Here is a 14,053-nt window from a genome sequence, read left to right on the forward strand (position 1 = left end):
AAAAAAAAAAAAGAAAAAGAAAAAGAAAATTTCGTTCTTTTACTGACAAAATTTTCCAGAACCGATCTCTAAGTGTTCTGACTTACCGTATGATTTGAAGGTCTCTTCTGTAGTATTATTGATAAACTTCCTGATAGGCTAAACTGGAAGCAAAGACCACATTTGTTATTGCCCAGTAATTATGTCTATACATAAATTCAAGATAATTTTAGAATGCTATAACAGGAGGGCTAGTATCTTAGTTTCTTAGTGAGACTACTAAGAAAACAAGCCAAGAAGTAATTCAAGATTTATATTTATAAAGATGAAAGCTATGAAGGTTCGAGACACTAATGGTACACTTATAGTAGGAATGGAATCCAGGGACACCTTGAAATGACTTTAGCATCTCACTTGCATAAGTGATTTGCATCCAACAGATTTTGGCTTCCATAAATGCTCCTTGTGTTTCTTATTATTGGCTGAAAATGTATCAAATAGTCCTTTTACAGTGTAGACTCTTATTATGAAACAATAATATGAAAAAAATAGTATCAAATGTCCCTTTAACAATGTAGACTGTAGTTGCTCCATTCTTTTCATGTCCTCAGATCCCAGGTCCAGCAGACAAGAGTTGCACAGGTTGGCTAAAAAGTTGGTAAGTGGTGCCTGAACAGGACCTGAGTGAAAAGCTACCCAAGGACACAAGGAACCCTGCAAGGGGAGGTAAGCAGGCAGTAACATGGGGCCAAAAGTAGGGAAATCGGCACCATATATTGAGTCAATACATCATTTAAATTTTTTTTTTAAAGAAAAAAGAATAGTGCTACAATGTCTCCAGCCCAGCTACAAGAATGTTGCGACTTAATAACAACATAATCCTTGGTTTCCTGAAAAGGGCGGTCAGGATCCCAGAGGGTGGGGTCAAATTAAAAAAAATATATAGTGAAAGTCTATAGACAAGGAGAGAGTATTCCAATGTAATTCTGGGTGACTTGGTTATTGGTCTGTATTATACAAACAGTAAATGGTGATGAGCCAAAGGATTTAGAAAAGGCTATGACATTATTTACATGAGTATGATGAGCTAGATAATGAGACACAAGGCGTTTATTTTACAAGCTAAAAGGTTCCAGTACAAGGTCAGAAGGGTCCAAATAGGACAAAATGGAAATAGAAATGTCGGCTCCCTCCGAGGATGAGTGCTCCTGGCTGTCTGCCCCGCCTGAAATATTACATCCTCCTGTACCTGAGGACTGTAATGATGCCTGGAACAAATGGGAGAAGGGAGGTGTGCTGCCACTCCCAAGAGGAGTGCCTTTGTTTCTGGGAATGAGGACACTTGGCACAAGTTACCAGATTCTGGAAAAAAGACAGAGGAACTTTCTAAAATTAGAGAAGATCCTGATGAGCCACGTTGAGATGTTTTCCTCAACTTTTACAGGCGGTTAGTTGTCTTTTATGACTGATGAGAGGCAGAAATTCTTATTGCTGAGCAACTGACATGTGCGAATGCTAAGGCTGCAATGCTAGACTGCCTTCCATCCCTTTCGAAAGAAAAGGAGTGTTAGTGATTACATCTGCCTCCGTGCTGATATTGGGCCTTTGCATGCTCAAGGAAGTAGCACAACACGTCACAGTTTGTTCTACTGCCATACAAGAGCTGAAGAGCTGTTTTCCTGTTTTTATTGTACATTACTTGAATGATACTTTGTTTTCTATGAAAAATTAATAAAATGTTAAAATATTTGTTTACAAAAGTAAAAATCGGAGTAACTCTTTAAATGAGCATTTCTCATAAAAATTATTATTATTTTTTTGTTAAATACTTTGGGTAACTTACTACTGCTTCTGCTATTTAGTGCCTCTGTAAGATATTTAAAAACTAACAATGTTCCTACATGCAAGGCCAAGCCTTTTCAGGAATTTTGCCAACAGTTTGATATAACCCATAGCAGCATTCCACATAATTCTCAGGGTCAAACTTCTGTGGAGAGAACTAATGGAAAATTAAATATTATTTTAAAATAAAGGAGCAGGACTATGGTAGTATGCCTACATACAGTATTTTATATACAATAATATTTAAAATTTTTTATTGGATATTTTGTTTTTTACATTTCAAATGTTATCGCCTTTCCTGGCTTCCCCTCAACAACCCCGTATCCCATCCCCATTTCCTCTGTGTCTATGAGGGTGTTCTCCCACCCACCCACGCACCCACTCCCACCTCACCACCCTGGAATTCCCCTACATTGGGACATTAAACCTTAAGAAGATCAAGTGCCTTTACTCCCATTGATGCCAAATAAGGCCATCCTCTGCTACATATGCAGCTGGAGCCATGGGTCCCTCCATGTGTACTCTTTGGTTGGTGGTTTAGTCCCTGCGAGCCCTGGGGGGGTCTGGTTGGTTGATATTGTTGTTCTTCTTATGGGGTTGCAAACTCCTTCAGCTCCTTCAATCTTTTCCATAACTCTTCCACTGGGGCCCCTGTGCTCAGTCCAATGGTTGGCTGCACGCGTCTGCTTCTGTATTTGTCAGGCTCTGGCAGAGCATTTCAGTAGACAGCTATATCAGGCTCCTGTCAGCAAGCATTTCTTGGCATCAGCAATAGTGTCTTGATTTGGTGTCTGTATATGGGATGGGTGCTAAGTTAAGGCAGTCTCTGGATGGCCTTTCCTTCAGTCTCGGCTCCACAGTTTGTACCTTTATTTCCTTTAGACAGGAACAATTCTGAGTTAAAAATTTGGAGATGAGTGGGTGGCCCCATCCCTCAACGGGTGGCCTTGCCTAACCTCTGGATATGGTCTCTACAGGTTCTCCCTCCCCTGTGTTAGGTATTTCAGCTAATGTCATACCAGTTGGGTCCTGGGAGCCTCTTGCTTTCTTGGTATCTGGGATTTTCTGGTGGCTACCCCCAGTTCTCCATTCCCCATTCACCTCCGTTCAATTTCCTGACCCTCTGTCGACCATTCCAGTCTCCTCTCATACCTGATCCTGCCCATTTTCCCCCTCCACCATTATTTCTTCTCCTAAGTCCCTCCCACCCTCTACTTTCTGTGAGTATTTTGTTCCCCCTTCTAAGAAGGACTGAAGCATCCACACTCTGGTCTTCCTTTTTCTTGAGCTTCATATGGTCTGTGAGTTGTATCTTGGGTATTCTGAGCTTTTTGCCTAATATCCACTTATCAGTGAGTGCATACCATGTGTGTTCCTTTTGTGACTTGCTTACCTCACTCAGGACAATATTTTCTAGTTCCATTCATTTGCCTAAGAATTTCATAAATTCATTGTTTTTAATAGCTGAGTAGTACTCCATTGTGTAAATGTACTACATTTTCTGTATACATTTCTCTGCTGAGGGACATCTGGGTTCTTTCCAGCTTCTGGCTATTATAAATAAGGATGCTATGAACATAGTGGAGCATGTGTCCTTATTATATGTTGGAGCATCTTCTAAGTATATGCCCAGGAGTGGTATAGCTGGGTACTCAGGTAGTACTATTTCCAATTTTTTGAGGAACTGCCAGACTGATTTCCAGAGTGGTTGTACAAGCTTGCAATCCCACCAGCAATGGAGGGGTGTTCCTCTTTCTCCACATCCTCATCAGCATTTGTTGTCACCTGAGTTTTTGATTTTAGCCATTCTGACTAGTGTGAGGTGGAATCTCAGGCTCATGTTGATTTGCATTTCCCTGATGACTAAGGATGATGAACATTTCTTTAGGTGCTTCTCAACCATTTGATATTCCTCAGTTGAAAATTCTTTGTTTAGCTCTGTACCCCATTTTTAAATAGGGGTATTTGGTTCTCTGGAGTCTAACTTCTTAAGTTCTTCATATATATTGGGTATTAGCCCTCTATTGGATGTAGGGTTGGTAAAGATCTTTTCCTGGTCTGTTGGTTACTGTTTTGTCCTATTGACAGTGTCCTTTGCCTTACAGAAGCTTTGTAATTTTATGAGGTCTCATTTGTTGATTCTTGATTTTAGAGCATAATACATTGGTTTTCTGTTCAGGAAAATTTCCCCTGTGTCTATGTGTTCAAGGTTCTTCCCCACTTTCTCTTCTACTAGATTCAGTGTATCTGGTTTTATGTGGAGGTCCTTGATCCACTTAGACTTGAGCTTTGTGCAAGGAGATAAGAATGGATCAATTCACACTCTTCTACAAGCCAACTGCAAGTTGAACAAACACCATTTTTTGAAAATGCTGTCTTTTTTCCCACTGGATCGTTTTAGCTCCTTTGTCAAAGATCAAGTGACCATAGGTATATGGGTTCATTTCTGGGTCTTCCATGCTAGTCCATTGATCTACCTGCCTGTCTCTGTGCCAATACCACACAGTTTTTATCACTATTGCTTTGTAATACAGCTTGAGATCAGGAATGGTGATTCCACCAGTATTGCTGAGAATAGTTTTCTCATTGTCCTGGGTTTTTGGTTATTCCAAATGAATTTGAAATTGTTCTAACTCTGTGAAGAATTGAGTTGGAATTTTGATGGGGATTGCATTGAATCTGTAGATTACTTTTGGTAAATGGCCTTTTTTAGTATATTAATCCTGTCAATCCATGAGCGTGGGACATCTTTAAATCTTCTGAGATTGTCTTGATTTCTTTAGACTTGACGTTCTTTTCATACAGATCTTTCACTTGCTTGGTTAGAGTCACACCAAGATATTTTATATTATTTGTGATTGTTGTGAAGGGTACCATTTCTCTAATTTCTTTCTCAGTCTATTTATCCTTTGAGTAGAGAAAGGCTATGGGTTTGTTTGGGTTAATTTTATATCTAGCCACTTTACTGAAGTTGTTTATCAGGTTTAGGAGTTCTCTGGTGGAGTTTTTGGGGTCACTTAAGTATACTATCAGATCATCTGCAAATAGTGATATTTTGACTTCTTCCTTCCCAGTTTGTATCCCTTTAACCTCCTTTTGTTGTCTAATTGCTCTGGCTAGGTACTATATTGAATACTAGGGAGAGCATGGGCAGCCTTGTCTAGTCCCTGATTTTAGTGTGATTGCTTCTCCATTTAGTTTGATGTTGGTTACTGGTTTGCTGTATATTGCTTTTACTATGTTTGGGTATGGGCCTTGAAATCCTGATCTTTCCAAGACTTTTAATATGAAGGGGTGTTGAATTTTGTCAAATGCTTTTTCAGCATCTAATGAGATGATCATGTGTTTTTTTTTTCATTTGAGTTTGTTTGTATAGTGGAATTCCTTATATTGAATCATCGCTGCATCTCTGGGATGAAGCCTACTTGATCATGATGGATGATCATTTTGATGTGTTCTTGGATTCGGTTTGCAAGAATTTTATTGAGTATTTTTTAAATCAATATTCATAAGGTAAATTGGTTTGAAGTTCTTCTTTGTTGAGTCTTTGTGTGGTTTAGGTATAAGCATAACTGTGGCTTCATAGAATGGATTAGGTAGTGTTCCTTCTGTTTCTATTTTGTGGAATAGTTTGAAGAATATTGGCATTAGGTCTTCTTTGAAGGTCTGATACAATTCTGCACTAAAACCATCTGATCCTGGACTTTTTTTTTTTTTTTTTAGAAGACTTTTAATGACTGCTTCTATTTCTTTAGTGGTTATGGGACTGTTTAGATGGTTTATATTATCCTGATTTAACTTTGGTATCTGTTATCTGTCTAGAAAATTGTCCATTTCATCCAGATTTTCTAGTTTTGTTGAGCATAGGCTTTTGTAGTAGAATCTGATGATTTTTTAAAAAATTTACTTGGTTTCTGTTGTTATATCTCCCTTTTCATTTCTGATTTTGTTAATTTGGTTACTGTCTCTGTGCCCTCTGATTAGTCTAAAGGTTTATCTATCATGTTGATTTTCTCAAAGAACCAGCTCTTGATTTTGCTGATTCTTTGTATAGTTCTCTTTGTTTCTACATGGTTGATTTCAACCCTGAGTTTGATTATTTCCTGCTGTCTACTCCTCTTGAGTTTATTTGCTTCTTTTTGTTCTAGAGCTTTCAGGTGTGCTGTTAAGCTGCTAGTGTATGCTCTCTCTAGTTTCTTTTTGGAGGCACTCAGAACTATGAGTTTTCCTCTTAGCACTGCTTTCATTGTGTCCCATAAGTTTGAGTATATAGTGGCTTCATTTTCATTAAAATTTAAAAAGTCTTTAATTTATTTTTTCCCTGACCAAGTTATCATTGAGTAAAGAGTTGTTTATCTTCCATATGGACTTTCTGTTGTTTTTATTGTTATTGAAGACCAGCCTTAGTCCATGGTGATCTGATAGGATGCATGGGATTATGTCAGTCTTCTTGTATCTGTTGAGACCTGTTTTGTGACCAATTTTATGGTTAATTTTGGAGAAGGTATCTTGAAGTACTGAGAAGAAGGCATATTCTTTTGTTTTAGGATGAAATGTTCTATAGACATATGTTAAATCCATTTGTTTCATAATTTCTGTTAGTTTCACTGTGTCTGTGTTTAGTCTGTTTCCATGATCTGTCCATTGCTGAGAGTGGGGTGTTGAAATTTCCCACTAATATTGTGTGAGATACAATGTGTTCTTTGAGCTTTAATAAAGTTTCTTTTATGAATGTGAATGCCCTTGAATTTGGAGCATAGATGTTCAGAATTGAGATTTCATCTTCATATATTTCTCCTTTGATGAGTATGAAGAGTCCTTCTTTATCTTCTTTGATAATTTTTGGTTGGAAGTCAATTTTATTCAATATTAGAATGGGTTCTCCAGCTTGTTTCTTGGGATCATTGGTTAGAAAATTTTTTCCAGCCTTTTACTCTGAGGTAGTGTCTGTCTTTGTCACTGAGGTGTGTTTCCTGTATGCAGCAAAACACTGAGTCCTGTTTATGTATCTAGTCTTTTAGTCTATGTCTTTTTATTGGGTAGTTGAGTCCATTGATGTTAAGAGAGATTAAGTAATAGTGACTGTTGCTTCCTGTTATTTTTATGTTTGTGTTGCTATCTTTTTTCATGTTTGTTGAAAGAAGATTACGTTCTTGCTTTTTCTAGGGTGTAGTTTCTCTCCTTCTGTTGGAGTTTTCTGTCTATTATCCTTTGTAGGTCTGGATTTGTGGAAAGATATTTTGTAAATTTGGTTTTATTATGGAATATCTTGGTTTTCTCCATCCATGGTAATTGAGAGTTTTGTTGGGTATAGTAGCCTGGGCTGGCATTTTTGTTCTCGTAGTGTCTATATGACATCTGCCCAGGAACTTCTGGCCTTTAGAGCTGTGAAGTGTAGTGTAATTCTAATAGGTCTGCCTTTATATGTTACTTGACCTTTCCCCCTTACTGCCCTTCATATTCTTTCTTTGTGTGTGTGTGTGCATTTGGTGTTCTGATTTTTATGTGATGGGAGGAATTTATTTTTTGTTCCAATTTTTTTTTGTTTTTTGATTTTTCAAGACAGGGTCTCTCTGTATAGCTCTGGCTGTCCTGGAACTCACTTTGTAGACCAGGCTGGCCTCGAACTCAGAAATCTGCCTGCCTCTGCCTCCCAAGTGCTGGGATTAAAGGCGTGCACCGCCACTGTCCGGCTTTCTGGTCTAATCTATTTGGGGTTTATGTAGGCTTCTTGTATGTTTATGGGCATCTCTTTCTTTAGGTTAGGGAAGTTTTATTCTATAATTTTGTTGAAGATATTTACTGGCCCTTTGAATTGGGAATCTTTGCTCTCTTCTATACCTATTATCCTTAGATTTGGTTTTCTCATTGTGTTCTGGATATCCTGGATGCTTTGGGTTAGGAGCTTTTTGCATTTTGCATTTTCTTTGACTGTTCTGTCAATGTTTTCTATGGTATCTTCTGCACTTGAGATTCTCTCTTCTATCTCTTGTATTTTGTTGGTGATTCTTGCATTTATGACTCCTGAGATCTTTCCTAGGTTTTCTATCCCCAGGGTTGTCTCCCTTTGTGATTTTAAAATTGTTTTCTATTTCCATTTTTAGATCCTTGATGGTTTTGTTCAATTCCTTCACCTATTTGGTTGCATTTTCCTGTATTTCCTTAAGGAAATACCTCTTTAAGGGCTTATACCTATGTACCTGTGTTCTCCTGTATTTCTTTAAGGGAGTTATTTATGTCCTTCTTAAAGTCCTCAATCATCATCATGAGATGTGATTTTAAATCATAATCTTGCTTTTCTGGTGTGTTGTGGATCCAGGGCTTGCTGTGGGAAGAGAACTGGTTTCTGATGATGCCAAATAGCTTTGGTTCTGTTGCTTATGTTCTTGCCCTTGCCTCTCACCATCTGGTTATCTCTGGTGTTAGCTGGTCTTGCTGTCTGTGACTGTAGCTTGTCCCTCCTGTGAGCCTCTTAGCCTGTGATCATAGGTGTGTCAGCAGTCCTGGGAGACCAGCACTCTCTGGGTGGGATTTGGATACAGAAAGCTGTGACCTTAGGTGTGTTGGCACTCTTGGGAGACCAGCTCTCTCCGGGCAGGATTTGAGTATGGAGATCTGTGGGACAGGGTTAGATATGGGGTGCAAATGGAAACTGGAAGGCATACTTAAATTAAAAAAATTTGGGCAGGGATTGACCTATTGCTGCAGAACATTTTGATACTCCCTCCCCCCGTTAAGCCAGGGTCATGGTCTTTGGAGAGATGTTACAGTCTGGCTAATTGAATGGCCCTGCTCCATTAATTCACTGGAGCTGAGGCTGTGTTTGTCTTTTGACCTCAGGGTGCTGAAAAGCTGATATGGATATCTGAAAGACCCATTCCATCTGTAGAAGATAGACTAAGAGATTCCAAAGCATCTGTAGAGACTACACCTGAAAGAAAGGAAGAAGATGCAGCCACAGAAACATCATACCCAAAGGACAGAGCCTCTCTACCAAAAAAGACTCAGATGAAGGAATCAGTGACTGAAGGAAAAGAGCTGACAGAATCTTGAGGGGAGGGTGTGGCTGCAGAACTGATGTTGCTATGCTGTCATTGTGGAATGAATCTGTTACTGCTGAGACACACTGGGCTTGTGTATTCGATCCTCCTGTGCTTTACTTTGATAAGTGGAAAGAGAATAACATTCCTGTTTATGTAATGACTCTGAGATCTTGGGTGCTCCTGTTGCTAACCATTGTTTCCCAAGCAAAGATAGTTACATAACAATTTATATATGAATGGTCAAACTGTAAAACATGATAAACTATTAACTATTCAACATTCAAAGTTAGATAAATTACACTCTCCAAAGCTCTTATTTCTATCTGACTGCAGAATTTGCTGTTATGGGTATTTCCACACAGTTAAAAAAACATAATGGTCCTGCTTATACTAGTAGAAATTTTAAGAAATTCTCTTATGAATGGCAAATTCAACATAACACTCAAATCCCTTATAACCCACCAGATCAAACATTTGTAGAATGTACACATTCCACCCTTATGAAACAACTTTAAAAAAATGGGGAATGACTCCCCAAGATATTCTTGCTATTAACTTATTTACTGTAAGTTTTTAAATTTACCATAATGCTGGAACATATTACTTGAGTTTCCAGAATTTTCAGGTTGCTCAGCCCTACAGATGGCCATTGTCCTGTCCCATTTAAAGAAGTAGACCACCAGCTACCAGGATGAAGAATTTCAGATATTTTCTAAGCAGTTGCCTGGAATTTCAGGACAAGGAATAGCAGAAGGTGCTGCTGATGCTGTACAAGGCATGGATCCTTAGTCCTGGTGACAAAACATCCTGTGCACATTCTTGCATCTAGTGTTGTACTTATATTTTTTGTGCTTCTCTTAGGGTATTGATGGCTCCAAACAAAAATCAATGTTCTAAAATTAAAAAAAAAATACAAAAAGAGGGATGTGTTGGAACTCTGTCCAAAGAACAATACATGGTGAACAATGCCTTGGGTAGTGGTGAGAAAGGCTCCAGATGGAAAGGGCTTTTTAACCTCAGGCGCATTGTGTTTCCTGGACTATTCTGACATAACTTTGTACTGACAAATATTTACATTCAATTTACAAGACATGTTTATTCTTGTTGAATGTCACAACATAGCTATAGAACCCAATCTGGTCAGTGTAGCCTGAACCTGGGTATGGCCTTTTCCTTGCTTTCATGCCTTCCCAAATATAATCCATAGTATAAGCCAGGTAATTGCATTCAAATTGGTCTGCTCTGAGAAAGTTCTGGGAAAGGGTAGCTCTGTTAATATTTAGTTGGTGCTTATGGATGTTTATTTACGTGTTTTCCTGAACTCAACCTTCCTAGGACTACTGCTTTCTATGTTTTAATTGTATATAAGAGTACGCTGAAACCAAAGAAAAGTTGTCTACAACATCCAACTATAGTCCACCCCATTCTTTCAGGCCCTCAGATTCCAGATCCAGCAGACAAAATCTGCACAGATTGGCTAAATATTCAACAAATGTAGAATATTATTATGAAAGAACATTGCAGGTAATAAACTAAGGGTTTTAAAAAAAATACATCGCTATTGTCCTTTTTCAGGTTGATGTGGGGATGTTTTCCTAGTGAACAAGGATTGTGTACTCTCTGTGGCACAGTCCTTGGATCAAAATCTATGAAATGTAAGAAATACATATAGTAGTTACTATCAGAGATGAAGTTACTTACAAGCAAGGAGGCCCAAAGTGTGTATCCTGAAGTTCCTATGATGGGAGGATAATTACTTCCCAGTCCAAATACAATACTTTGAGAAAAGAACAGGTATGTCCAGAAGTATCCTAGGCTCTGTATAATCAGGCTTGTCATTAGTTGTATGGTCTGAAAGGAAAAGATGCCATTCTTTGTTGCAATTCCAGCTAACTCTTAAGAAGGAACACACTTCAAGACAAACACTGGAATGAAGAAGAAAGGTGATGGTCTACCACAGTAGTGACAGTTTACAGAACTTTAGAATGGGGTCATTGGCTGGGATACAATGCTCGATATAGTCCTAGGTCATTTTGTCATGTTTTATCAAGCACAATCAAGAAAAATCTGTCGCTACAGAAATGTTCCAATTTCTACCTTTTCTTGTAACTTGCCCACTGACATTCCTAACTCCTGGTAATCAGTCAGTCATCTGTTTCTCATACAATACACCATCTCCAGAGTGTTGGACAAAAGACATGGTTCTAAATACACCCTTAGAGGCTGGTCTTTTCAGGGTGACAGCATGGAGACTCAACAAGCTGAAGTATCTTTGTGTGATTTATTCCTCTTTTTTATAGCAGTATATGGTATCTGTGATTCTATCTGGCTCAAATATTCATCTGATTGGCATTTGAAGATGGAGACTATGTGTAAGTAATTGTAAACTGCTATGTAGACTAGTTTTCAGTTCTTCAGGATAAATGTCCAGGAGCATTTTTTTTTTTTTTGTCTAATAGAAGTTGGATGTTTTTTATTAAAAAGTTTGCTAGAATATAATTCACAATGTCAGTACCTTTTTAAAAAATATTCTCACCATCAGTGTTAAGGGAGAATCAGCGTGTCTGCATCATTGCCAGCATTTGGCTCTGCCACTGTTTGCTTTAGTACATGCAGAGTGTTAGCTCATAATCCCGTCCTCAGTCTCCAGTGACAAGTGTTAGTGATGTCAAGTGTCTTTCTATATGCTTGTTTGCCTTCTATCTTATTCAGTGAAATGTCTCTTTATATTTTTTGCTGACTTTGGAAACAAGGAGGAATGGCTTTTAATCATCTATTATGACAAATCTTTTTAAAAATATATTTGTATTAGATATTTCTTTTATTACATTTCAAATGTTATCCCCTTTCCTGGTTTCCCCTCCAAAAATCCCATATCCCTTCCCCCTGCTACCCAACCCACCCATTCCCTTTCCCAGTCCTGGCATTCCCCTATACTGGGGCACAGAACCTTTACAGGACCTAGGGCTTCTCCTCCCATTGATAACTGACTAGGCCATCCTCTGCTACATATATACATCTAGACCCACAAGTTCCACCATGTGTTTTTTTTGGTGGTTTAGTTCCAAGGAGCTCTGGGGGTACTGGTTAGTTCATACTGATGCTCCTCTTATGGGGCTTTCAGACCCCTTCAGCTCCTTAGGTACTTTCTCTAGCTCCTTCATTGGGGACCTTGTGCTCCATCCAATGGATGATTCTGAGCATCCACTTCTGTATTTGCCAGGCACTGGCAGAGGTCCTCAGGAGACAGCTATATCAGGCTCCTGTCAGCAGGATCTTGTTGGCATTTGCCATAGTATCTGGGTTTTGTGGTTGTTTATGGGATGGATCCCCAAGTGGGGCAGTCTCTGAAAGGTTGTTCCTTCAGTCTCTGGTCCGAAATTTGTCTCTGTAACTCTTTCCATGGGTATTTTGTTCTCCCTTCTAAGAAGAATTCTGAACTTCTGGAATAACATCCACTTATCAGTGAGTGCATATAGGGGATATAGGACTGTTTAGATCCTTAAGCTGACCCTGATTTAACTTTGGTACCTGGTATCTGTCTAGAAAATTGTCCATTTCATCCAGGTTTTCCAGTTTTGTTGACTATAGGCTTTTATAGTTGGAGCTGTTGATTTTTTGTCTTTCCTTAGATTCTCTTGTTATATTTCCTTTTTCATTTTTGATTTTGTTAATTAGGATACTGTCCCTGTGTCCTCTAGTTAGTCTGGCTAGGGTTTTATCTATCTTGTTGATTTTCTCAAAGAACCAGCTCCTGTTTTGGTTGGTTCTTTGTATAGTTCATTTTGTTTCCACTTGGTTGGCAGGTGTGCTGTCAAGCTGCTAGTGTATTACGACAAACCTTATTTGGTATTAGCAGCATGGTCATATTTATACTTTCCTTGTATGAGTTTTTTCCAACCTGACATATCTGGAATCATCTGTTGAGAGCGCCTCAGGGGGGGCTGCGTAGATCAGGTTGGCTTGTGGGCATGTCTGTGGGAGCCTGTTTTGATTAGTTGGTGTGGGCAGCACTCTTCCCCTGATGTAGAAGAGTTGGGCATACATGCAGTTATTTTCTTTTTGCTCTTCATTGGGGATATGCTAAGTCATTTCATGTTCCTGCCTTAGCTGTGACCTAGAATTGTTAGCTGAATAAATCCCATCTCCCTTAAAGTTGTTCCCCGCCCCCAGGACATTTTATAGCAGCACAGAGATGAAGCTAGGTCAAGCCTCTTTCAGTTCTGGAAAGTGGGAAGCATTGACTGCTCAACTCCATGGGAAGAGACACTTGTCCTGGGACTTTTCTTCCTGGGCAGCATGTTACAACTTGCTTCTGGCTGCTCTGAATCAGTTGTTCACTCTGCCTTAGTTTCCATTCTGGCATTGTCTTTAGTGGGGGAGCAGTAGCTTCTTAAACATTCATCTAATTTCTTGAAAGGTTGGGGGTCTATTAAGGCTTATTGTTTCTATTTATACTTGGTTTCTATGTGTTATTCCTATGTAAAACTGTCCATTGAACATTTTTTATGAAAAAAAAAAATCAACGGACTGAACCAGGGTAGTTCACACCCAAAATGGCCCTCAGTGGACCTAGGAAGCAGGATTAGTAGTTTGAGGACCCCCTGGACTACATAGACCCCTTTTCAAAAACAAAGACAATTTCTATTCCCAAAATCAGTTGGCCGTACCTGTGGAGTCTAGTTCTGGACTATGTATTCTTCTCTATTTGTCTGTGTTTTTCTTATATTTAGACAGTATCACATAATCTTGATGACTGTAGGCAGTGTCTTAAAAATCAACTAGTGTGCTTTGTCCCACTTTGATATAGCTGTTTTTGTTCCTTCTCCTTCCCACATAATCTTTGTTGATTTATAGCTATATACAAGATATAGCTAAGATTTTAATAGGAATTTTGTCAAACCCATACTAGTGTAGGGAGTGCTAACATCTTTACTATGTTGAGCTTTGCAGTCTATAAACATGTCTTTTTATTGATGTAATCTAATTCGAATTTTTCATTTGTATTTGGTCAGTTTCAAACCACAAGTCCTATATATGGTTTCTTCAATATATGTAATTTTTTTCCTTTAAGGATTGACATCTTCATGTTCATTATTATCTTATAAAAACACAATTTATCTTGAATCTGTGACTTTGTTTAACTTACTTATTTCCTAAGTATCCTGTGCGTGTGTGTGTGTGTGTGT

The 14,053-nt window shown here is 38.6% G+C and overlaps 1 protein-coding gene across 5 annotated transcripts in view; it reads right to left on the reverse strand.

Moving 5' to 3' along the window:
- Positions 1 to 14,053, reverse strand: part of LOC110285849 (membrane-spanning 4-domains subfamily A member 12-like) — a 23,361-nt gene that overhangs the window by 6,665 nt on the left and 2,643 nt on the right. For all 5 annotated transcript variants that reach the window (XM_021152302.1, XM_021152301.1, XM_021152298.1 and 2 more), the window contains 2 exons: positions 10,566 to 10,715; positions 87 to 143 (listed from right to left, as the gene is read on the reverse strand). In XM_021152302.1, the coding sequence (XP_021007961.1) occupies positions 87 to 143; positions 10,566 to 10,715 (207 nt within the window). The remainder of the gene's footprint in view (positions 1 to 86; positions 144 to 10,565; positions 10,716 to 14,053) is intronic.

The sequence above is a fragment of the Mus caroli genome, chromosome 19, assembly GCF_900094665.2.
Source record: "Mus caroli chromosome 19, CAROLI_EIJ_v1.1, whole genome shotgun sequence".
NCBI classification, from domain to species: domain Eukaryota; kingdom Metazoa; phylum Chordata; class Mammalia; order Rodentia; family Muridae; genus Mus; species Mus caroli.